General features: G+C 39.7%; 1 protein-coding gene across 1 annotated transcript in view; it reads left to right on the plus strand.

Moving 5' to 3' along the window:
- Positions 1-25348, plus strand: part of IQCB1 (IQ motif containing B1) — a 1943919-nt gene that overhangs the window by 1640039 nt on the left and 278532 nt on the right. The window contains exon 17 of the mRNA XM_044075021.1: positions 18153-18309. Within this exon, the coding sequence (XP_043930956.1) occupies positions 18153-18309 (157 nt within the window). The remainder of the gene's footprint in view (positions 1-18152; positions 18310-25348) is intronic.

Below are 25348 nucleotides of genomic sequence, written 5' to 3' on the forward strand. Positions count from 1 at the left end.
CCCATTTTATATTTGTTGGGATAGATACAATAAATAGGAATATTATAGGGGATGATAGAAAACATCAAATATTGGACAAAAAGGAAAGGATGTGAATTTTGACTTTAGGGGCTTTGTATAGGCCAGGGTTGAATGTGAACCTATAGTGAATTATAGTTCATGTTGCTAGTTCTATATGTATGTGTGTATATGTGTATAAGCATATATGTATGTATGTGTGTGTGTGTGTATGTATATATATATATATATATATATATATATATATAGATATAGATATATATATATATATATATATATATGTATGTGCGTATGAATGTGTATATATATATATGTATATATATATATATATATATATATATATATATATATATATATATATATATGTATGTGTATTTATATGTGATATCTATATTATATGTGTGTGTGTGTATATATATATATATATATATATATATATGTATATATGTATGTATATATATTTTTTTAAGAAAATGTATATTGTTGTGGTTATATAAGGTTAGTATGACATTATGTGATATGTCTCTTTAAGGGAGACGTATAAATGGTGACTGGTGTTTGTTTTCTTGATCCACTGATGACGCCTAAAGAGTGAAACCGGTTTGGTTTTGGATTATCTATTGTCTGCGAGCCATGGAATAAAGGATTTTCGCTCCTTCAGTGTGTGTTTATTAAACTTGGGCAGTGCTGGATTTTATGTTGGTGATATATATATATATATATATATATATATATATATATGTAGATATATATATATATATATATTTTTTTTTTTTATATATCTAAATGTTTTTATGCTTGTGAGTTGAAAGGTTTTAAGTTTAGTACTGAATTTTATAGTAATGAATTTTATAGCAATGTACGTTTAAGAGGGTGTGTTGTTTTATGTGAATGTTGATTTGTTAATGCTTTCTAACATCACTGTTTGACTGTTTAAATAGATCTTTGGCACTTATTATCAGTGGTCTGATGAAGCTACAGTTGTAGTGAAAGCGCTTACTTCTTTTGCATCCCTTCGTGTGGTGGTTGGATTGTTGGACTGTTTATATTCTCAACATATGGATTGATGCCTAGTTTAGAGAGTTTATCTATTATACCCAAGTGGGGAATAGAATCAAAGGTTTTGGCCAGGTCAAGGTAGGTGGTGTGCACCGTCTTCCCCTTGTCCATGGCTTTGGTGACTGTCTCAAAGAAGTCGATCAAATTTAACAGGCATGATCTCCCCTTGAAACCAAAATGTTTGGGATCGAGTGTTTGAAGGTCACCAATGTCCTTGTTAATGAGGTCCATGATAGTCCGTTCCACGGCCTTGCAAATCAGGCTAGTTAGGCTGATGGGTCTGTAATTTCCTGGATCAGTGGATGCTCCAATTTTGTGCAGAGGGATGACTGTGGCTGTCCTTCACTTAGCTGGGATGAAGCTGGTAATCAGGCTTTGGATGAATAGAGTGCCTAATGGTGCTGCAAGTTCCAGCCTGAGTTCATGTAGGATGCTCCCTGGGATGTTTATCGGGTCCCATGGAGGCTATATTTTTTACCTTTGAGAAGGTAGTGATGACCTACTCCCTACAGATAAGGTGAGGGGCAGGTGCTGTGGATGTCCTGATTTACTTATGGGAGGCAGAGGGGTGAAGTTTTCACTGAACCTGTCTGCCAGCAGGTTGGCTATATCTATGGCATTTGTGTATGTGGTGTCCTTGACCACCAGTTCTGAGCAGATCTGAGTGTTTCCTTTGAGATTGCAGACATATGTGAATAAGGCCTTATGATTTTATTTAGTAGATGTGGCCAGTTTGGACTTGAAGTTTGCTTTGGAGGATTTCACTAGTGCTTTTATTTGCTTGTTCAGGGTAAGAAGAGATTGTTTCCAATTAGGCACCTGCACCTTCTTGGTCCTGGACAGTAATTTTTTCCATTTATTATAGAGTTCATGTATTGCAGATGTTCACCAGACAGGTTTACTTTTCCTTGAGGGGGGATGATTTTGTTGTGTTGGGTATTCCTGATTCCATGCAACTGTATAAATGCTGGTATAGTGCTTTGGTGTAGGTTTAGACAATTGTGACAGTTCCTGTGAAGGGGGAGGGGCTGTGAAGCTGTTTATATTTTCCCTCAGGAGGTTGTAATCAGCTTTGGAGAAGTTTTTTGTTTGACCCTAGCTGGGGGGGGGGGGTGTCAGGGGAGATGGTGACTTTGAAAGTGACCACTTTGTGGTCACATTTTACAAGCATGGATGACACTGTAGGGATGCTGCAGTGGTTACTCATGTTGGTTAATACTAAGTCCAATATATTATCACTTCTTGTGGGGGTGTTGATCCACTGGTCCAAGGCATTTGCATTGACAAAATCAAGGAATTTCTAGACATTTGTGTTTTGGCATGAGTCATTCTTCCAACCTATGGTTGGATAGTTAAAGTCGCTCAGTATTAGGGTAATAGTTGGAGTGGGCATCTTGAGTCAAAGTTGAGGACCTATAGCTGCCCGTGATTTGAATAGGGGTTTTGTCAATGGTTAACTGCACCTGGAATGTCTCCTGCATGTCATACTGTTTGACCAGCCTGGAGGTATGTATGCCTTTAATATATTTTGAAACACCACCTTATTCTGCTTAATTGCTTCTCAATGATTCACTTTAAACAATAACACAAAGCAGGGGTATCTGTTGTCCTCTCTACTATTTGCATTAGTTATTGAACACTTAGCTAATAGTATAAGAAGTAGTAAAAACATTGATGAATTTTCTGTTAATAAGGGTTGTCAATCTAAACTACATACTTTTGCAGATGATATTTTACTAAGTATAGGAGATTTAAATTTTTCAGTCAAAGAAATAGATGAGGAAATTGAAAAGTTTCAAGAAGTATTGCTGCTGAAATTTAATAGTAATAAAACTGAAACTTTATGTTAAATCAGTTACTAGATAGTAAGTTTAAAGATAAATATAAATATAACTGGGAAGGGAATATATATATATATATATATATATATATATATATATATATATATATATATATATAAATGTTTATATATATATATATATATATAAATATATATATATGTTTATATATATATATATATATATATATATATATATATATAAGCCTATGAACCTATAAGAGAAATCTTGACCAATAGATGGGAGATCGCAGATATACCCCAGGGATTACCTTAGTGTCACTGCTCGACAGAGGCACAGCAAAATAATCGGTATAGTTCCCCATACTAAAGGGGTGGCATAAGCCACAAAGCGATGGGCTAGGCTTGTAAATGCCCTCGGGCAGATAGCCTAGTATGAACCTATGAACCTATGAACCTATATATATATATATACATACATATATATATATATATATATATATATATATATACATATATATATATATATATACATACATCTATATATATATATATATATATATATATATAGCATTCAATAGCTTTAATACCTGACAAAATATTTAAAGACAGTGATAAAATGTTAACTTCATTCTTATGGTATCCTAAAAAAGCAAAGAATTGCTTATAGAAATTATATAAGATTATGGTGGTATTAACTTTCCAGATGTAGGAAATTATTCCATTGCTGGAAATTTTAACTCTAGTATACTGGATAGACTCAAATTATACTTGTCCATGGAAAACCATTTAGTAGCAGGGTATATTAAATTCTTATAAGTTTGCCAAATCTGATAAATTAGAAATATGTTACAATGCTTTCTTCTGGTTGATAAAATTTACATTAGAAGGAAATTCATATCAATCTTTAGACTATACAAAAATGAAAAGTTCTTAAAACAGTTAAGAAATATGTTTTTAAAACCCATTAATATCAAAATGGAAATATTTGTGCTTTCCCACTGCATACACCTCTAAATTTATGGAAACTCAGAACACTGTTAAAATGAACTTACTAAAAAGGAATGGATTAGTCTTATGTTCTAATTGCTTTGAAAAAGGAAAAGCAAAATTGCCGGAATATTTAATGAAAGATTATAAGTTGGGTGACTCTGTTAACCAACCAATTAATATTATCCGTCAGTAAGAAATAAAATTAATTTGCAGGTTGTTGAAGGACTGAACACTATTCCCACATTATATGAATATATGAATGCTCTCATTGAATGTTAATTGGCTTACAAAGGAAGCCTGTCCAAGTTGTATAAGTAAATTATAAGTAATAATAATTTTGATGCAAAATTCTGGAACTTTTTAGGTAGTAGTGGATTAAGTGACTCAATGGATGGTAAGAATAAAACTTTGTTACTTAAATATATTAGTTAAACTTCTTCAGGTTTATACTGGAAAGTTTTATGTGGAAATATACAGTAGATATCAAAAGTGTACACACCCCTGTTAAAATGCCAGGTGCTTCAACAAAGTATTAGTTTAAGGGTGTGCACACACAACAAAGTATTAGTTTAAGGGTGTGCACACTTATGCAAATTTTCCCCTAACAGATTTGTTTGTTTTTCATTTGAATTGTACAGGTTATAGGTCACATTAAAGGTGGGAAAAGCTTTAAAATGATTTATTGTAGTCTCATTTTTTTTATATCACAAAAACCTGGCATTTTAGCAGGGGTGTGTACACTTTTTATATCCACTATATGCATAGAATTTCCAACAAACACAGACGATAAAAAGCACTCCAATAACAACCCAGTGGTGTGTAGTAAATATTGTATAACAAAAAACTTCCAATGCCACTCTCTCAGGAAATGGGCAACTGTAATCAAAACAATAAAATGTTAAAAATATAGGACGGTAAGAGCTTTTACAACAGAATGTTGCTTCTTCAGACCATTCAAAAAATGCATCAAATTCACAGTCTTATATAGTTAAGATAATTACAAAACATCCAATAACAAACTAGAAGCAATTAAATCAGCTGTGCATATCTAATGATTTCAATATATCATTCGATCAGTTGTAAATCACTATAATCTGTAATACATTTGGTTGAGTTATGCTCCCCAGTGACTTCCGTAGGTAAGTCAGTCAACCAATAAGATGCAATTGTACTTCCCAAATAGCTATTGTACATAGCTTGATATTGTAACTTAAAAATAGATACCTAACAAAGTCAAAAATAATAAGGAGAATAAAAATCTTTGGGATTATTAAAATCACCCAACGATATTTAGCAATCACTCACTGTTGTGAATAAGTACTATTATTTGTTCAGCAATAAAGAGGAGAAACTTCTATTGAATATAGAACTTAATAACAAACACAAGAAACTTTATACTTTAATAATGAATAAATCACAATTAAAAACATGTAATTCCAGCAGTAACAGCAGTGTAGAAGTAACAACAAATCAAAGTCCAAGATCTCGGATAAGAACCAATCCATGACATATCTGGTTTGGCAATTGGCAGTGACTCTAAAAACATACTTCCTCTCAGTGACAGGGTGTTTAAATAAATTACTGGTGTCAATAAAATGACAATAATTACATTTTCCCTTAGGCGTCTTCTGTACGTGACCTACCTTTGATCCATAGCACAACATTCTTTTAAGAGAATTCTTTTTCTTAACTACAAACCGAGGTTCCTTCCCTGTCAACACATTAATCCCACTGTTTGACGTCAAAATGTGCCATTTCCTTTTTATAACTACACAAATGCAGTTCACATTGATGGAATAATGAATGCAGGTAGGTGTGGCATGTTTAATCAAGTCCCTGTCACTGCCGGGACCCATCTGTGTACATTCCTGATCCACAGTCTGAATAAAAAGGTGCTGCTCTCCCTTCTCTCCAGTTCATCACTGTCTTTATTTCTGAGTCTCTCTCTTGTCCATTATAACCCCTAGCCCTAACTCTCTTTCAATAATGGTAGTCTCACTGCTCAAACGTGAGATTGATCCATGTCACAAATCTTGGATTTTGATTTGTTGTCACATTCTACACTGTTTTTAATGTCGGAGCGACATGATCTGAAGTTGTTAATCTTCTTCCTATTCATCACTGATGGGTTCAGAACCGAGTTGGCCTAATACCAAGCTCGCGTACACCAAAAACTCTTGAGCTAAGCTGCTACCCACAATGCCCTTCTCCCAGTTACCTCAGATCTCATTTGCCGCGCACGTTTCACCGAGCTCTCCAGATAAGTATTGCATTTTTTTCAAAATTGATAGTGTTTCGTGAGTTTTTTCCTCTCAAACTATTCTATTCCTTGATATCTTATTCAGCTCTACCCGCGGGTATCCCTTTTTGTACCATCGTTGGTAATTGCCCTTTTTACCTTTGTGGTATTCTGAATACCATTGTTGGTATTTTCTCTCTCCTTTTTCCTTTCTTTTTTCTGGTTAGCTGTTGTTTTGTTTTCTTGTGATATGTCTGAAAAGAAAGGGACTTCGGGGTTTAAACATTGCTCTTCCTGCAATGGTAAACTCCCCAATAGCGATCTTCATGAGGAATGCGTTTATTGTTTGGGGGTTTCACACTTATCTGTGAAACCTCCCTGTGACATTTGTGTCAGTTTCAGTCAGCGCATGCTGAATGAAAGAAGGAATAAATTAATTCTCAAAGGCCTGCTTCCTTCTCCTTTTTCTGAGGCTATTTCTGCGTCAGAGGTCTCAACCCCTCCACCTCTGGACAAAAAAAGTCCTCGTTCTGACCTCTCTTTACCAGCCGGTGATAGGGGCAAGCCTCGTAAGCATAAGGTCTATAAGACTTCCAAGGAGCACAGGATTGCCTACTCAGTTCCTACCACTTCGGTTCCGAGTTCAGCTCCAGTAGCCCCTACAGAGATTGTCATGACTTCCTCGTCAGCACCGATAGTTACGGTTTCTACCTTGGTCTCGGCTCTGGCCATATTGTCTGCCATTACCTCGGCACCGACGTCCCCCATCTCTGTTCTGAGATCAGTACTGATGACCTCTTCTGAGCCGATAATGACTTCCACTCCGGCTATTGGTTCTGCACCGAGCCCGCCTTCGGCGCCGATAATTCCCCTCTTACCTGTGTCAAAACTGGAATCCTCAGTGCCGACTTTCACTACACTATGGACCCGGTACTCCCCGTCTCTGGATCCGTTTGCTGGACACACCTTTAGCCCCTTCTTGGACCGACCTGAATCTCCCTCAGGTGTGTCGGTAAGGTCCACCAGGAGCCTATCTGAGTTGGATGTGGTGCGCCTCTTTGATCAGCTGCTGACAGCCAGGGGGATTACAAATTTTCCTAGAATCCACCCCACTCTGGGTTTTGGGTCCATTGCCCCTGCGACTCCCTCAAATTCTTCTCCCTTGGACCCTTCATTTCCAAGGCCCATAGCTCCGACGTCTGCAGGAGGACTCCTTTCCTCAGCGCCGACAGTGACCTTGTCTGAGGCTCCGAGGTCTCTTTGGGTGTCGGTTCCTTCGGAATCAACCCTTCCCCAATGTCATGCTTGGGGGGGTGGAACACTCGGTTCCAGGTACAGCTCCGGTTGTTTTGCCAGCTCTGTCCTCAGATCTGAGGGTGACTCCTCTCCCAGTTTTGCATGAAGCTCCATCCCCGGGAGTGGGCCATGTGGAGCAGGGTGTGACTCTGGTTCTGAGATTGTCTTCCTTGGTTTCAGGCTCCCATTCCTCTTCAGGTGGGCCTGCCTTCCAGGTGATGGAGAGGATGCTTGCTTTGGGAAGCAATCCTCCTATGTCAGACCTTCCCCTCGCTCCTTCTGAGCTGCAGCTATCACAGGCCACCCCCCTAGGACAACAAGAGCGCAAACCTCAGGAAACCCCTGTACAGGGTAACCCCCTTTCTGTGTCTTCTTTGGATGTTCTCATGAAGAACCCCCTTGGAAATGGATATGTAAGAGGAAACACATTGACTCCCTGGAGGAGTCCCTCACTGAAGATACGGACTGCAATGATGGGGGAAGGGTCCGCACGGTCACCCCCTGACAATGTTTCCTTTGGAGACATTCTGGAAATGTTGAGGCAGAGGGATGACTGGAAGCCATCCAACCCTTCCTCGGAGGAATCCATATTCCTGCAGGCCTTCCGCTCTCAGCCGTCTACTCCTTGGGTGACCCCCCCCCCCCCCCGCCGATGTGTTAGTCAAGCTTATCGTGCAGTGGGCATGGAAGAATTCTGATTCCATTGAGGCCATTCCACGGAGATCAGACAAAATACTCTCCACTCCAGAGGATCAGCTCCATTGGTCTAGAGGCTTACCAGTAGATGCTATGGTGGTGGCGGCTGCCATGAAAAAGGACCTCGTGGAGGAAAGTCCAGCTGTCCACCCACCCAACAGAGAGTCTCAGGCGGTGGACAGATTGGGGAAGTGAGTTTTTGCTTCAGCGACTTTTGCTGTTAGGTCTCTGAACTTTTTTGTGCATTTTACGAGGCTCCAAAGAGAGCTCATCACTGAATTCTCTGGAACCCTCACTGGTCAGGTTGCAGACGGGGCACGTGACAAAGTTGCTTCCCAACTTGCCACCCTAGAATCCATTTCCAACTCGTTCATGAGGTTGCTATCCAATGCGACCGAAGGGGCGGCTTAAGCTGCGGGTGCAGGCGTAGTTATGAGATGTCATGCCTGGATGCACATTTGTGACCTCGCGGACACCTTCAAGTCTTCCTTCTTAAATGCCCCTATAAAACCATCAGCTTTGTTCGGTTCTAAAGTGAAGGACACATTAGCCAGGTGCGAGGAGGATGGAAACACCTTGTCTGCCATTGGCCTACATTTTTCCAATACTCAGCGCTCCTTTTCCAGGAACCAGAGGAGTGGAAAAATGTGGCATAAAAAATCTCAAGGCCCTTTCCGTAGTGCACATGGTGAGGACTCCCCCAGAGGCAGAGGGGGTTCCAATAGTGGAAAAATGTGGCATAAAACATCTCAAGGCCCTTTCTGTAGTGCACGTGGTGAGGACTGCCCCAGAGGCAGAGGGGGTTCCAATAATGGAAGACGCCCCTATCGGGGCAGAGGAGGTCCCTGAAATCAGGACTCCAGGGAATCTTTCTCTGGACGACAGTATCAGCGCTCCTGAAGTGTTGCCTGATTGCTTTCCTCTGGAAGCAGTTGGGGCTCGTTTCTCTCTCCAACAAGCTGCCTGGCACTCTGTTACAAATGATCAGTGGGTGCAGAGAATAATTTCTGAGGTTACTACATCCCTCTAATCTCTTATCCAAGACCCCCAAAGTCCCTTCCCGATGTTCCACCCAGTCAAAGGGAAGAGGCAGCTTCAGAAATAGCAATGCTGTTTGTAAAAAGAGTCATCCAGCAAGTCCCGCCTGACCAGTGTAGATCCGGGTTGTACTCAGGATTCTTTTTGATGCCAAAAAAGACCAGGGACTGGAGACCCATTCTGGATCTCAGCCAACTAAGCAAGTCAGTAGTTCAAATGAAATTCCGCATGGTCACAGTACAATCCATTCTCCCATTTCTTCAGGAGGGTGTGTGGATGTGCTCGATAGAGCTCTGGGATGCGTATTACCACATCAAAATGGACAAGCATTCCACGAGTCTCCTTCACTTCCGGCTGGGAGCCAATCATTACCAATTCAGAGCCCTGCCATTCGGTCTCTCGACGGCCCCCAGAGTGCTCATGAAATGCCTAGCCGTGGTGACAGCTCATCTGAGACTTCAGGAATTCCAGGTGTTTCCATATCTAGATGATTGGCTCCTCTCCGCCCCCACCAAGCACCTACTAGTCAGGGCCCTCCATTACACTCTAGCGTTAGCGGAGTCCCTAGGCATCACCATACACTACAAAAAATCCAACCTTCATCCCACCCAGCAGTTGGAATTTATAGGGGCAGTATTCAACACTCAAACAAGCCAAGACTCTCTTCCTCCTCACAGACATCAGAGATTGTCGAAGGAAGGTGTCTGCAAGGGAAGTTCTACAGGCTCTGGGGTCCATGGCGGCAGCCATCTCATTTGTCCCCCTAGCCAGATTGCTAGCCAGATTGCACATGAGACTACTACAATGGCTTCTTTTGTCCCAGTGGGTATCCAATCTTCATCCCCTGAGCTCACAGATCCTCATCACCAACTGCTGCAAACAAGATCTACTCTGGTGGATGAGAACAGACGAAAATCTTTGGTGTCGCCCCTTCCAGACTCCCAACCCAACACCATGGTGACCATGGACGTTTCCCTGATAGGGTGGTGGGCCACATCCAGGGAAAGACAGTCCAAGGCACGTGGTCCAGCCTAAAAGTCAACTTGCATATCAGTGTCCTGGAGTTAAGAGTGGTGCTGTTAGCGTTGCAGGCACTTCATCCGCTCCTTCCGTCAGGAATGATTGCAATCCAGTCGGACAATATGTCCGTCGTCTGGTACATAAACAAATAGGGGGGGACCAAATCCTACCCCCTATGTCGCGAGGCCATGAGAATTTGGCACTGGGCGATAGCTTCCAACCGCTTTCTAATCACAATGCATATCTCGAGGACCGCCCGTGTGACTGCGGACAGGCTGAACAGATGCATCCTTCGTCCACACGAGTGGTCTCTCAACCCGAACATGATGGCAGAAATTTTCAGCTGTTGGGGCCAGCCTTGCTGCGATCTTTTTGCTTCCCTATCAAACAAAAAATGCAGCAGCTAGTTTTCCCTCTTTCCCCCAGACGGGGAGTCACCGAGAGGCACTTTGACTTACGACTGGCCCATGGGTCTCCTCTATGCTTATCATCCGATACCTCTGATATTCCTCTTTCTAAGGAAAGTTATTCAGTTGAGAAGCAAAGTAATCCTCATTGCCCCTTTCTGGCCTCATCAAGTGTGGTTTCCCTTCCTCTGACCTCTCCTGTTACAACCTCCTTGGATCCTGGGCACTCGTCAGGACCTAATATCTCACCCACAAGGTCTGCCTCCCCCAATCTCTCCACTCAAAGCTGATAGCTTGGCTTCCCCACTTCCATTAGCTGCCAGGCAGGAGATCTTTTCCTCATCTGTCCGAGATATTATTCTGGCCTCCCATAAACCATCCACCTGAAAACTTTACAGAGACAAATGGAAAAGATTAGCTGTCTGGTCACATAATTAGATGCTAAATCCCTTTTCAAACCCCTACAGCTGCTATTCTTCAATATATTTCTGAGTTGTTTGACAATGGGGCATTAGCTTCCACTATTCAAGTCCATTTAGCAGCTATTTCCAATTTCCATAATGGTTCAGATGGAGTCCCTCTTATTTTCCACCCAACTTTGCAAGGCATTTCTTAAGGGAATTTTCCATAGCAGGCCTCCTATCAGGCAGCCTGTGGAGGCATGGAATCTCACCCACATTCTCCAGTCTCTCTCTCTACCCCCTTTTAGTTGGCTGCGACATGTGATCTAAAATTCCTGTCATGGAAATCCTTGTTTTTGGTGGCGGTTACTTCAGCCAGACTGATATCTGAGTTACAAGCCTTATGGATCAAGAAGCCCGTACCTGATCTTCCATAAGGACAGAGTATCACTTTGTACCAATCCATCCTTTCCCAAGGTGGTTTCCGACTTCTCTATTAACCAGTCCATTGAGCTCCTTGTATTTTTTCCAAATTATTCAAGCAAGGGAGAACACTGCCTGCATTCATTGGGCGTTCATAGACAACTATGTTTCTAACTGGACATAACTAAATCCTTTTGCAAGTCGGACCAACTTTTCATTTAATTTTCTGGTCCTAGAATGGGAGGTGGGGTGCTGTAACTAAAATTACCTTTTCAAAATGGCTCAGAGATTGCATTACCTTCTCATATTCGCTTACGAATGAATCCAAGCCTGCTCAAATCAAAGCTCACTCAATTAGGGCTATTGCAGCTTCTGTTGCTTTCCACTCCAGGGCTTCCATAGATGACATCTGTGCAGCACCCATTTGGGCTAAACCCCATACCTTCATCAAGCATTACAAATTAGATCTGGTCTCCAGGGGAAGAGCGGCCTTCGGCTCAATGGTTCTCAGGAATGTTCTTCCATAAGGGCCACCCAGGTTCTCCCAGGTTCTCCAAGTAGCTTGGGATTCTGTCCCATCAGTGATGAATAGGAAGAAGATTAACAACTTCAGATAAAGAAGTTATGTCTTACCATACCATTCCATCTGAGTTGTTGATCTTCTTCCAGTCATCACACCCTCCCGCCGTCCCCCACCAAGGCTCTTGGCGGATCTTCTGGGTCCTTGTGGTGTTTCAGGGTTTCTGCGCAGTGATGGCCTCTGTCTTCCTGTTTCTTCTATATGTTGCATGCAAACTCGATCTGAGGTAACTGGGAGTAGGGCATTGTGGGTAGCAGCTTAGCTCGAGAGTTTTTAGTGTACACAAGCTTGGTATTAGGCCGACTCAGTTCCGAGGGCCTCGGAACCAAACCCATCAGTGATGACTGGAAGAAGATCAACAACTCAGATGGAACGTTATGGTAAGACATAACTTATTTTTTTTTTAACAGCAAATTAGTCGCTATTATAATATAAATTTTTTTGCGCATGCTATTATTTTTCCCTTGCACTATTGGACCAATAATGGCATTAGTTCATAAAAGTAAGTGAACGTTAAAGCTCCTTTATTAATTCAATGTTTAATTATAGTGCAGAAGGCCATTTTGATTGGCCGATTATGAGCAGGCCTGCCATTTATTGGTTGAAAGGTAGTTCGCCCAGACAGGAGGTTGAGCATAAATGCTGAACCATTAGTAGAGCAGTTCCTAACCAATCTTAGAAGTAACAATTGATTGGTTCCTATCCAAGATCCTGGACTTTGATTTGTTGTTGCTTTTTACACTGCTGTTTCTGCTGGAGTGACATGTTTTTAATTGCAGTTTATTCACAATTAAAGTATAACGTTTCTTGTGTTTGTTATTAAGTTCTATATCCAATAGGAGTTTCTCCTCTGTATTATTGAACTAATAATGGTACTTGTTTACAATAGTGAGTGATTGTTAAAGATCGTTGGATGATTTTAATAATCCCAATGATTTTTATTCTCCTTTTTATTTTTGACTTTGTTAGGTATGTATTTTTAAGTTACAGTAGCGAGCTTCTATTTTTTATTATGTACGATAGTTATTTGGAAAGTACAATTGTTCCTTATTGGTTGACTGACTTATGTATGGAAATCAGGGGGAGCACAGCTCAACCAATTGTGTTATAGATTATAGTGACTGACCATTGGTCAAATGATACATTGAAATCATTAGATATGCACAGTTGTTTTTTTTAATTGCTTCTAGATTGCTATTTGATGTTTTTTAATTAACTTAACTATATAAGATTGTGAACTGCAATGGCTTATCTGTTGAGATTTTTGTTCCTGCAATTCACACACATACATCTCTTGCTGTCTCACATCACAGTGTCACACTCCAGGGTGAAAACAAGCATGCCTACATCTTGCATATTAGTTCTTTTTATGTCAGTCTCACTCTTTGAATCTTGATTCCTACAGCCATCATGGAATATTTTTCATCCTTGATGTTGATATAGGACATGCCATCTAACTGTTAGTGTGACCATCAAAACTTGTGCTGGCATTTCCTTTACAGTTTGACTCAAGAGCACAATTTCAAGCACTGCTTTAAGTGCTAGTGTTTTAAACCACTCATCCAAAGACAGAGAAAGGAAAATCCACATAGCTGCTTTAATTCTTGGAGGGAGGGTGCTTTTGATAACGTCTAGCTCAGGGATGGAGACAAATGACTTAGTGGAAGCAAGTATGTCCCCAAGACAGCCTCATGTTTACCAGTTTCCCCTTAACTAGCAAGACATGTAGCTTATGCCAATTCTCCAGACTCTGGGATGATGATCCGCCAGCCAGCACCACATGTCCATAGTTGAGTGTATAAAGCTTTCATTCTGCTGGCCTCCTGCAGCCTGTATTGCCCCCTGTGTATGCCTCCAGAAGGCCTATCTGAGCTCACTAGCTTATGTTATGGAGGATCTACTGGGAACCTCCCATAGCAGCAGAGGTTGTACAATTCACCGTGGCACTTGATGTCAGACATCTGTTCGATGTCTGGAGTCAGTCTGTCCTTATGGTTATGTAAGTCCACTATTATAGAGCATGGGATGATGCCAGTGCTAGTGTCAGGCATTACATGCACCACTTCAGCATCCATACTGTCTTCAGTGAACCGATACATGGGGACCATTGTCCTGTCCCTCAGCTCTTCCACTCAGTCAACTCCATGTTTGGCCTGCAAGTACAGACTGATCCATCCCCGAGTTTGGTTTGGAGGAGGGTCTCTATCACTGTTTTTATCCAGGGAATGGCTCCCTACAGCTTTCCCATTCCCGCAGTGCCTTCTTCTGTGGAGAAACCCTTAGGCTGGTGAAGTACTCTATGAGCTGACTTATGACCCCTTACCTTCTTCCCAAAATGTTTTGCTGAGTATCTGAGGGAGAAAGAAGAGGAATTTTGGGTAATTTCATTCAGGATGCATGTTCCTAATGATGTCGTCTTTGTAGCCTGGAAGCATCTATGTAGTACTCCTTCTGCTCCAAAAAAAAGGCTGATTTCCTGTAAAGACTCCCATCTAAGTGGAGTGAATTCTGTGTAAGCAACCTGGGCTGACTTTTGCATGACTTCTGTGGTTTGACATCAGTGCCAGAAACTACTGCACCTCATGACCTGATAGAAAGTCAAAAGTGTTGTACAGAATGGGCAAGAGGATGATTTCCTCCATATTAGGGCTTTTTCCGTAAACTATATTTCTTCCTTTCCTGTCCTATTTCTTATTCTAGCTATTAGAAAGAACTGGCCAAGACCCTTACAATGACATCTGCTATGAGCTTCCATGTGACTTGCTATAATTTTGTCTGCAGTGATGTCATGGCTAGGGCAGCAGGCTCTGGTACGTCCTTGCAGAGGATGAAGTTCTGCAAGTTATCATTGATATCTTCTTCAAGGGAAAGGAGAATGAAAGCTTCCCAGAACATGTAAAAAGTTCAGACAAAGAAATAAATTTTGATCATCATAGACTCACTGTGATTCCCCACTGTTTCATCCATGCCAGACCATTTTCCAGAGAAAAACATAACTTGTCATAGACTGAAGAGGATTTCTAAGTCCAGCAAGTTTTGCCTTATTATTTATGCTGACCAAGTCAGTGAGAGGATGACTTCACTTGCCTAGCAGACTCAGTTTGGATTAATGTACATGGAAATGGAGGGCATTAAAAGGGGCCAATTACTTTTCATTGTTGTTACAGACATCCACCTCTTAGAGCTCTTAATCCCTCCATCATAAAGGGCTTCAGAGAGCGTGCTTAGTCTGTAGAGATAGATGGACAGACTACCTCTTCTTTGCGTGGTGGCCAAGGGCTTTATTCCTACTTTTTCTTATTTCTGAAGGGAATCAGAGACGTTCATCTCACCATAGAACTCAGTGATTTCAACACACATAATCTGTTTATAAGGTTCTAGGTGGTGATTGTCCAGGTTTCATGTCTGTAATGCCACAGTGCAGATGCCTTTTTTTTCAACTCTGTCTGGAGCACTCACAGGATGTTTCTGCTGTTTGCAGTATTTGTGCAACACTTTCACTACAAAACCCTGCCATTTGGTTTAGCCTCTACTTCCAGAGTGTTTATCAGGATGGTAGCTGTGGAGATCAGGGCTTACTAGGAAAAGAACCTCTATAAGCACCCTTACCTGGATGATTAACTGCTGTTGCTTCTTTAATGGTCTCTTTAATAATGTTCTTAAATTGTGTTCTCCTTTGGTTGTAGGCCATTGAGATTTTCAAAAAATGTGTTTCAGAACACATTTTAGACAGATGCCTTCAATGGGGCAAACTAGACATTCATTGATAAGAGTTCTGACTTGCAAAGAGGACCTAGGAACTTGTGACCATAGTAGCATGTGTTAAAACACAGATGAGTGTCCTGGCATAGCCCTCTTCTGCCTTCTGGACTTTGTAGCTGCCATGTTCTTCCTGGTGCCCTTTTGTATGTTTGAGGATCTGGTTGTTGTAGTAGAATATGAGGTGGCATTGGATGCAGAGTCGCACTTTGCTCACACATCTCCTTCAAGTATCAGGCCCTTGTCATAGGGCTTAGTAGTAGAAGACCATTGTCAGCTCCTAATGTCCTGTAACAAAGCTCACCTTAGTTCTGTGAAACCTGCTAACAGATCCATCAGGCAAGCCTCATCAAGAACTTTTTTTTGTTATGTCTAACGCTTCAGGATTTGCCAATGACTCCTCTTATCTGCACCCTATAAAATAATTTGTTCCCCTTAGGATCAAGAGCCAACCATCCCCAAACTGAGGGAGCCTTTCATCTCATTCACTCCCAGTTGGGAGCCTGATTAGAGCATTTGCTCCCCCTAGAGGTGCGAGTTCTGCATTAGGAAAAAATACACCGATCTTGTGGAGGTCCCTTCCCCATCCCTCCTTACCTTTCCTGTTACCTGACTGGCTGATTTACCACTGTTGTATGGCCAGGGAATGGTGCATGTATTCTCACCTTTTCAATAAAATAAATTTCATTCATGATACTTGGAGAACAATTTATATTTTCAGTAAGATCTACAGTTTATATCTGTAAACCATGGCAAGCACCAGAGTGGGTCAGGCTGATCTCTAGAGACTTTTCTTTAAGTAAACAGTTTCTTTGTCTCTAACATATACTGTTTCTGTTTGCTGTGTTTATATTAATGCAGAATATTTTCAGTCATTTGAAGCTAAAATGACTTGGCTAAGTATTCTTTCATTGATTGCAATCTTTTGCATGATTATGCTGTCACTGTACTGTCCCTCAAAAAAGGAGGTTAACAGACTGGGTGTCATTCCCTGTGGAGTCCTATGGTAGACAAGTAGGTTGCTCATTTACTCCCGCTGTTAGGCAATGCAAGTATTTTCTTCTGAATGCCATGGGACTACACAGAATGAATTGCTGCAATCTATTCTTAGACCCAAACATGACACAGAGGTCTGTATACATGCTAGGCACAAGTTGTTATCCGTTGAAACTGAGTCCACAAACTTCTGGCAAAAAAAAATATTCTGTATAACTTTAGCACTTTGACACACTTTGGGAAGATGTATTAAGCCATGCAGATCATCTTCACTGAAGTAAGAATATTTTTGAAGTAAGCCATTTTCTTGTATCTTTCATTCCATTCCATTCTTGTTCCCTGCAGTGGCTGCCTTGACACACTTCTGTACATTTACTTCACCTTGGTGGGGCTAGCTTTGCTTTTGTTGATTTAATATATTTTTATCTCTGTCTTCTATCCATATCCTTTATCCATCCCACAACAACCCATGCTACAGCCAATTTTTCCTACAGTGAACTGCATTTGTGTTGCCATTAACTTTCTAACCATTTGATTGACACCATGTTGGATAAGTGAAAATTGGTACAGTCCTACATTTTCTTTGAAGATGCCGCGGTGGTATGGCAGTAGCGTTGTTACCTCACAGCAAGAGGTTCTCCTGTTTGATTCTCGGTGTGGCTTGGGAGTGCCTTCTATGTGGAGTCTACATGTCCGCCCCGTGGTTGGGTAGCGTTCGAAAGACATGCGTGCGTAAATGGGCATGCCTTCGTTGAAGGTTGGGCATCGAGCTGGCACCTCGGCATTTCATAAAAAAATCTACTGCCAATCATTAGCAGACCGGAGTTTCGCTGTGACGATCCCTTACCGGGAAAAAGCCGAAAGACAAAACAAAGTGATGTAGCTGCACTATTTTGACCCTTTACATTGAGCCTTTGCCATCTCATTTTTATAAAAATAACAGTTTAGCTAACTAGATCAAATTCACTATCTTTCAAGTGTGTTACACATTTCTGTATACTGTTGTTATGCCTGAATATCATAGCACTGTTATGCTGCTAAGTAATAGTGCATCATTTATGTTACATATCAAACTACTTTTTAAAGCAGTACTTTGTCACAGGTGTCTGAAAACATGTTTAATAATAATAATCCACATACATTGTTATAAAGTATTTGCTCAACATGATCATCATTGTTGCTTTAGTTTGCTATCCATCCCCAACTATATAATGCACAGTAAGTTGGTCCCTCCAGTGAAATGACAGTCCAGTTAAGCTCCCAGTTAAGGCTGAACTGAGGGCAGTTTGGATTACTGTCATTACACTAGGAAGCTTGCCATTTTATCTTTTAACCTTAACAATGACTCATGTGTTTTCCTACTCCTGTTGAACTAAAGTGTATTACGTATTGTAGAAAAGCTATTGTAATGCTCTGTTATGTTTTTTAGAAATCATCAATGTCAGATGAAGGAAGTACAGAACTTCATATGAAGTGCCAAGAAAAGCTAGGCCAGTACTTAATGAGAAGGAACCTACAACAGAAAGATGATCAGCGTAGAGAAGCCTTGCTTGCTCAAATTAACACGGACATTGAACTTCTTTCTAGTAGGTAACATTCCTAAATGGATTACAGTTTAAAAGAAAAATAAGATTTTGGGTATTGTATGTATGTCCTAATATTACTAAATGCCATGCCAGTATGTCATTGCTTTTTTATTTATTTCCTCCCCCACCACATAGAAGATGCTGTTAAAGAATGACCTTGCACTTTTTGTTAGAACTGATTCTAGGGTACTGGGTCATTTGGAGTAGAGTTATTAACCCTTGGTACAGTACAGGTGATTCAGACCCAGCACCTGAGGAGCCATCAGGGAGAGGTAGGACTGAGTGCACGAGAGACAAGTTTTCTGTATCAGAGAGACAGACTGGGATTTTCTGCTGCACTAGCATCATCTGGTAGAAACCAGCATACTGCCATGGGTATACAAGTGCCAAATCAGCTTACATGAAGACAGATACTTATTAGAATGACAAGTAGTATACTATCAACTGGCGTTATATCAATATGCAAAATGTGAAGTTTATGTCCACTAAAAACTAAACCCAAATGTGAATGACATTGATCAAACTGAATACATACACAGCAAACATTACCTAAAATAAGCTTCCCATATAAGATAAAAAGGGAATTTTTGCAAGGGGTGTGTCCAGTTATCTTGCTGAGTAAATATGCTAACTTTAAGGCTGTACTGTCTTGAAGGAAGAAGATTACTTTGTTTTATGTCAAGCCAAGTATTCCTGTTGCTCCGAATAAGTATGACCTTGGGGTTAGTATATTTAGTTATTGGAGATGTGGACTGAAGTGCCTCATTACTTGCCCTGGCGGAACACAGCAACCCCCCCCCCCCAACACATGCACACAGGCATATTTATTATCCTATTATTTAAACAACATAGTTAATATCATACCTGTTAAACATTATGAAGGAAGAACCTGTAAGTATGTGCTTCACTACTACTGCTTGTGTATTTGCTGTAATTTTTGAAGAACTATTTAATGATACAAATCTACATTGATTTAATATTTTGCTTCTAAGACTTTTAAACAATGCAGTTTTAGTGTAGGATGCATTGATTTTTAAATTATGAGGTTCTAAGGAATAATGTTCCTTAATTTTCATTTGATTGTAGGGATGAAGAAGTTAAATAATATTTAATATTTAATTTTCTATTTATCAAATAAATTGCCTTCACACAGTATTGTTTGGTAGTAAAAGTGCAGTAACATTAAGTTCATAGCTAAGTACTAGGCAATGAGTCTGCAGACCATTTCAAGCCTAATCAAAAAACCCTGTTTAAATTTCCCCTCTAGCTTCAAGGATAGCAGACAAGATAGACTGGGAGAGAATTTGAGGATGCCCATCCAATTATATAGGTTTACTACAAAGATGACGATGGCTACTCTGCTTGCCATGTAGTGGAGGTTTGTTCCACATGTGAGGGATATGTTGGGTATACTAACCCCAAGGTGATACTTCTTCAGAGCAAAGGGAATGTCTTATTTATCTGCTGATGAAGGTTTAGTTCCTTTAACCGAGTATTTGATATGCCATTACCTCTATGAAGGAATAGGCGATCATATAGTATTAGCTCTTTCAGAACATGAAAGACTAGACATAGATCTCCACGGAGGAGTCTTTAAGACACTGAGTACAGCGAAAGTGCTGCCAGTCTCTCCTGATAACTAAGATTTTGAGGCCACTGATCTTTTTACTTATGAATCTCTGTGATCTCTCAAGTTATTTGAAATGTTTCGATAAATGCATACCAAAAAGGTGCATTGTATTCAACAATGGGCCTGATACAATAGGAGTAAAGGAGAATTAAGAGTTCTTTGGATCTAGTGGAGCTGCCTTTGGAAAATGGATGGGCCAGATAAAAGGCCTTCCGAGATACTGTGAAAACATGATGATCAAATGATAAGCTATTATCAACAAGAGTACTCAGATCTCCTACAACAGTATCTGATTGGAGGTGTGGATCTCCTCTGCAGTAAGTGAAATTGTTTTGTTTACCAAAATAAACAATGCTACATTTTTTTACATTTACTTTGAGATCAGTACCCTCACGCCAGTTGATAACATGGTCTGAGGCATGTTGCAGCAATTGTGAGTCAGTTGAAGATCAAATAAAAACACCCAATTTATAGTCATCTGCAAATTTAGTTAACCACAGGACAGAAGTGCTGGCCTGAAGGCCTAAGAAATATATGCCAAATAGGACAGGGCCCAAAACTGAGCCTTGTAGTACACCACTGGCAACTGTTTTGCTTTGTGAGGTGACACCTGCTGCTCTAACCACATGGGTTTTTTCAGACAACCAGCTAGCAATCTGTCACACAATGTAAGGATTTATATTTAGATTTACAAGTGTACCAATAATATCTGCATGGGGAATAGTGTCAAAGGCCTTGGCTAGGTCTAGATATGCTGTATACACTGCATACCCACTATCCACTGCTGCAGTTACTTTTTTTCAAAGAAATTAATGAGGTTAAAGAGACAGGACCTTCCTTTATTATTTATTTTTGTTGACTGGGAAGAGTCAGACTGTATAAAACCCATTTCAGCAGAGGCCTGGGGAGAAACGCTCCACATTTAAGGTACATATGATTTGCATTTATAATTGCAGGATAGAAAAATCTATACATGAGCTTATTTACTTGATTTTTAAATATTTTTGAATATTTATTACGAACATGTCATTTTAAAACAAAAAAACAAGAAAGAGAAATTAACATAAATTGCTTAATTATTGAATAGAGAAACAGCATGCAGTAACAACTAATGTAGTTATAGCTTGATGGCTGCAGGGAAAAGATCAACTGGAGTGTTTTGGGGTATAGTAATAATTTACAGACAGACAACTAGAATATAGCTTAAAAATGATAAAGATGTGAAAGGAAAAGTTATGGAAATGAAGAGGAAGATAAATGGACAGAGGAGATTGTAGTTAGGGGTTTATATCATTTAATCAAAAGTCACACTGTTGAACCCCTCTTTGATGAACACCTTTTAATCAAACTCTCAAATCAGCAAATGGACTTTTAATTGAAGTTTTTCCCAGGGCAAACCACAGGTTGGCCACCATATGGAATTTGCCCCTTTTCCTCACTGTAGTGCGATCTTGGAGTTGGTATATATAGTTGGGGGGGGGGTGCAACCCCCCAACTGGATAGATTTTAAATTTTTTGATTTTTCCACAGTACCTAGGGTGGCCTACCATTGGTTTGCCCCGGGAAACAGTTCGATTAAAAGTCTATTCGCTGGTTTGTGTAGTCAAGTAAAGGGTCTTTGACGAAGAGGGACTTGACAGTGTGAGTTTTGATTAAATGATATAGACCTGTAGTTAGTGACAGGATGTGATAGAAGGAGGAAAAGTAAGAGTTTAGGAAATAAGTGCAGTTTGAAGTGGAGCAATAAGGTATAAAAATATTGGGAAGCAAAGTAGCTGTAAGAGTTAGAGAAAAGTAACCTGAGTAAAGCTAGCTAGGTGAGCACAAAGAACACAGCCATCTTTGATATAGGTGCTGTTTAAGCAAAATTTTGAAACTATTAAAGTTTTCTGTCTGTTTTAACTGTGTGGGGATTTCATTCCAGAGTTTTGACACATAATGAGAGTAGAGAGAGTCTCAAGCAGTGTTGAATGTCTTACTCATACATAGTAAAAGTTTATTGTTAGAGCAAAGGTCTCTAGTGGGTAAATAGTGAATGATTTCCTCTAATTTTGTTATGGCTGGAGTAGAGCAGATAAGGGTTGAAGTGTTGGCATATTGCATGAGAGTGGCAAGTGTTGTAGCAGTATGAAGTTTATTTATAAAAATATTAAGTAGAACGGGCAATTAATGATTTTTGGAGAACACCAACAGAGATTGGTCGCAATGATAAAAGGTTTTGTTGCCATTTAATTGCCTGCTGACAACTGCATAAATAACTGTGAAAGAAGGAGAGGGAGGGGTTAGTGAGACCTAGGTTTGCAAGATCATTGAGGAGCTTTTGGTGGGACTTTGTGTCAAATGCTTTGGAAAGGTCAAGGAAAAGTTAAAAACAAGGTTGCCCTCATTTCTGCATTTATTTACTATATGATGAAGTCAAGGAGAGCATTAGTAGTACTGTGGTTAGGCCAGAAACCATGCTGAATGTTGGAGAGGAAGCTGTGTTTGGTTATATGTTTAATAAGCTGAGAGTGAATACATTTCTTGAGGATTTTAGAGAGGGATGATAGGATAGCAATAGGACTATAGTTTGTTACCTCTGTTGAAGTACCTTCTTTGTGAAGGGATATAATTATGCAATTTTTAAAGATGGATGGAACATAGTTTTCAGTTATTGACCGGTTGATTAGAATGGAGACAAGGAAAGCTAGTACTTCTGCACCTGTTTTGAGGAACTCCATGGAAAGGTTATCAGCAGCTGAGGTTGTTGGTTTTTGGTTAGTAATTTTTTATGGTTGTTATTTTGATGGGCTGTGTGTGTGTTGCTTTCAAGAACAGATGGAAATTGGAGGAGTGTAGTAAAGTGGTCATTGATTAGTGATAGAACTGACTGGATAAAATGAGTGGCAATGGACTTTTTGTTGTTCGAAGTAGAAGGACAGGGTGTAGTGCTATGGCCGGGGTGTAATAGTTTATTTATAAAGGATTAAAAAAGCTTAGGGTTCTTTTGGTGCTTCTCTTGGAGATTACAATATAATGATTTCTTGTCAGATTTAAAAAGGATCTTAGTGCGGTTTCTGAGATATCTAAAATGTTGCTAGGCCTGTTGTGTCTCTTTGCGTGCTTTATCTCTTTGCAGCATGAGCTGTTTGGTCTCTTTTTCAGCCATGACACTGTGTTTGATTTTACCCTTATTGTCCTAACTGGTAGTTAATCATTTAGTATTTTTAGGAAGGTATAATTGAAGTGAGTAAGTGCTTTATCTAATGGCATTTCTCTCAATACATTCCAGTTGTAGTGGGCCAGGGATGTAATAAATGTGTCTTTTTTCAAATTTGATTAAATTGCATACTTGTTTATAGATTATTTATTTGGGTGAACCATCTTGTTGTCTGATTACAGAGGTTGGGATGTATTCACTTATAGTATCTGGTAGGCAGTTAGAAGATTTTATATAATGGGGATGATTCTGGTGGTGGAGCTTATTAGTTGGGTGAAGCCAAATAGGTAAATAGAGTCCTTGGGGTTGCTGTTGTTTATGGATTACCAGTCTATATTTAGGTCACCTAAAATGAAGGTTTCATAGGGGATGTCTTTTGTTAACAAGAAATATCTTTATTAAATTATCACTTATGACACAGGCAGTCATACATTTATATGAATGAAAACAAACCATAATTAGACTCAGCAAGGTCTTACTATGTCTAGGCAATTCTGATTCTTTGTCCTAACTTAAAAAAATCATTTCCTTAGTTATACCAATTTGTTCACCCAGTATTTCTGATGTAGTAGTTTGTAGGAAAGTTTTAAGTCTGACCATTCATTACACTCCCAAAAAAATGTTCCCAGTTGCTGCTTTCTTCCCCATCACACCTTCAACATTTGCTATCTACCAGAGGAAAAATGTTTTTCAGTGTACTTGAGTTATAAAAATACATATGTAAACACTTCAAAGCAAAGATCCTACATCTTCTAGAAATTGTTGCATATTTGGGAGTCATACAAATATTCCCCACTGTTTCGTTATGAATTGCTTACCCAATCTCTCTTCCCAGGCCTTTCTAACCTCCTCTGATTGATACTTTCAGTTATCATGCAATATTTTATATACTCTACTAATTATCCGTTATCAGCAAAATCTCCTTTCTTCATTCAACTGTTGACTTTTGTTCTTAGAATACTTTCTGCTACTTTATAAATATAATATTCTATATGGTTATTGTTATTCTCCTTTTGGATATGTATACAAAATCCCAGTCTCTCCTTGTTTCTTGAGCTTCCCCACTGTTTTGTCATCATCCCTTTCCACTTTGAATTATTCTACTTTGTGCTATATATAAGAGCCTTAACTGTGTAGCTCTGAAATACCTCTTCAAATCAGGTAACACCAAACTACCTTGTTGTTTTGGAAGGATCATCTTATCCCACTTGACTCTTGCCATCTTCCCATTCCAGATAAATCCTTTAACTCTTTATTAATTGCTATTTGCAACTTCTCTTCCGGTTGATAAAAATATGCCTGACCTGTGTGTAAAACTAAAGAGACTAATAACATTTTGACTGCTTGTATCTCGCTGTCCATATCCGTAAACAGAGCTTCAGTTTTCTCTGTTTTTGTATTATCTTTTCTTTAGTCTCTTTCCACATATGCTTAGCTGCTGTAACAGAATCCCATTTAATCCATACTCCTAAGTACTTCATTTTATCATGTCCCCATAAATATGGGTATTGCTGAACCCATTTGTGTCTGGGTACATAGTGTACAGCTGTTGCCTTTTTTTATCTTCATTAATTTTGTATCCTGAAAAGACTTGAACTGTCTCAAAGTGTTCTACACCACTGAAATGTCTTCTTCTGGTTTTATCAGGTATAAAATAATATCATCTGTAAATAAAGCCAAGTTTTCTTGACTACCATGCCAATTATATCCCTGGATTTCTGAGTCCCTTATTTTCTTTGCCAGTGGTTCTAAATATAAAGCAAATAACAAAGGGGAAAGAAGACACTCCTACCTGGTTCTTCTGCTCAAACAGAACTTATCTGAGAGGAACCCACCCACTTTAATTTCCAACTCTGATCCCTCATATATCCTCCTAATCATCCTTATAATTTTATCAGGCAATGCAAGGGCTTACATTGCCCTGCTCATAAAATCCCAGCTTACTTTGTAAAATGCTTTCTCTGCATCGAGACACGCCAAAAACAATGATGTGGTTTCCTGGAGTATGCTGTTAGATATCCAATGTAGGATATTTTCGACTGAGGTACTGTTGCTAATTGGTGGGATGTATACTGCTAAGATGCATATAGATTTCTTTTGGATGAGATTTATTTTGGTTGATTTTGAGGTATGCAGTCAGAAGTTCAGCATTATTAAATGTTGGGATATTTACATGGGTTGGAGTTATTTCCAAGTTGCATTTATAAATA

Source organism: Protopterus annectens, chromosome 6.part0 (assembly GCF_019279795.1).
Source record: "Protopterus annectens isolate FY-2018-M chromosome 6.part0, PAN1.0, whole genome shotgun sequence".
Taxonomy (NCBI): domain Eukaryota; kingdom Metazoa; phylum Chordata; order Ceratodontiformes; family Protopteridae; genus Protopterus; species Protopterus annectens.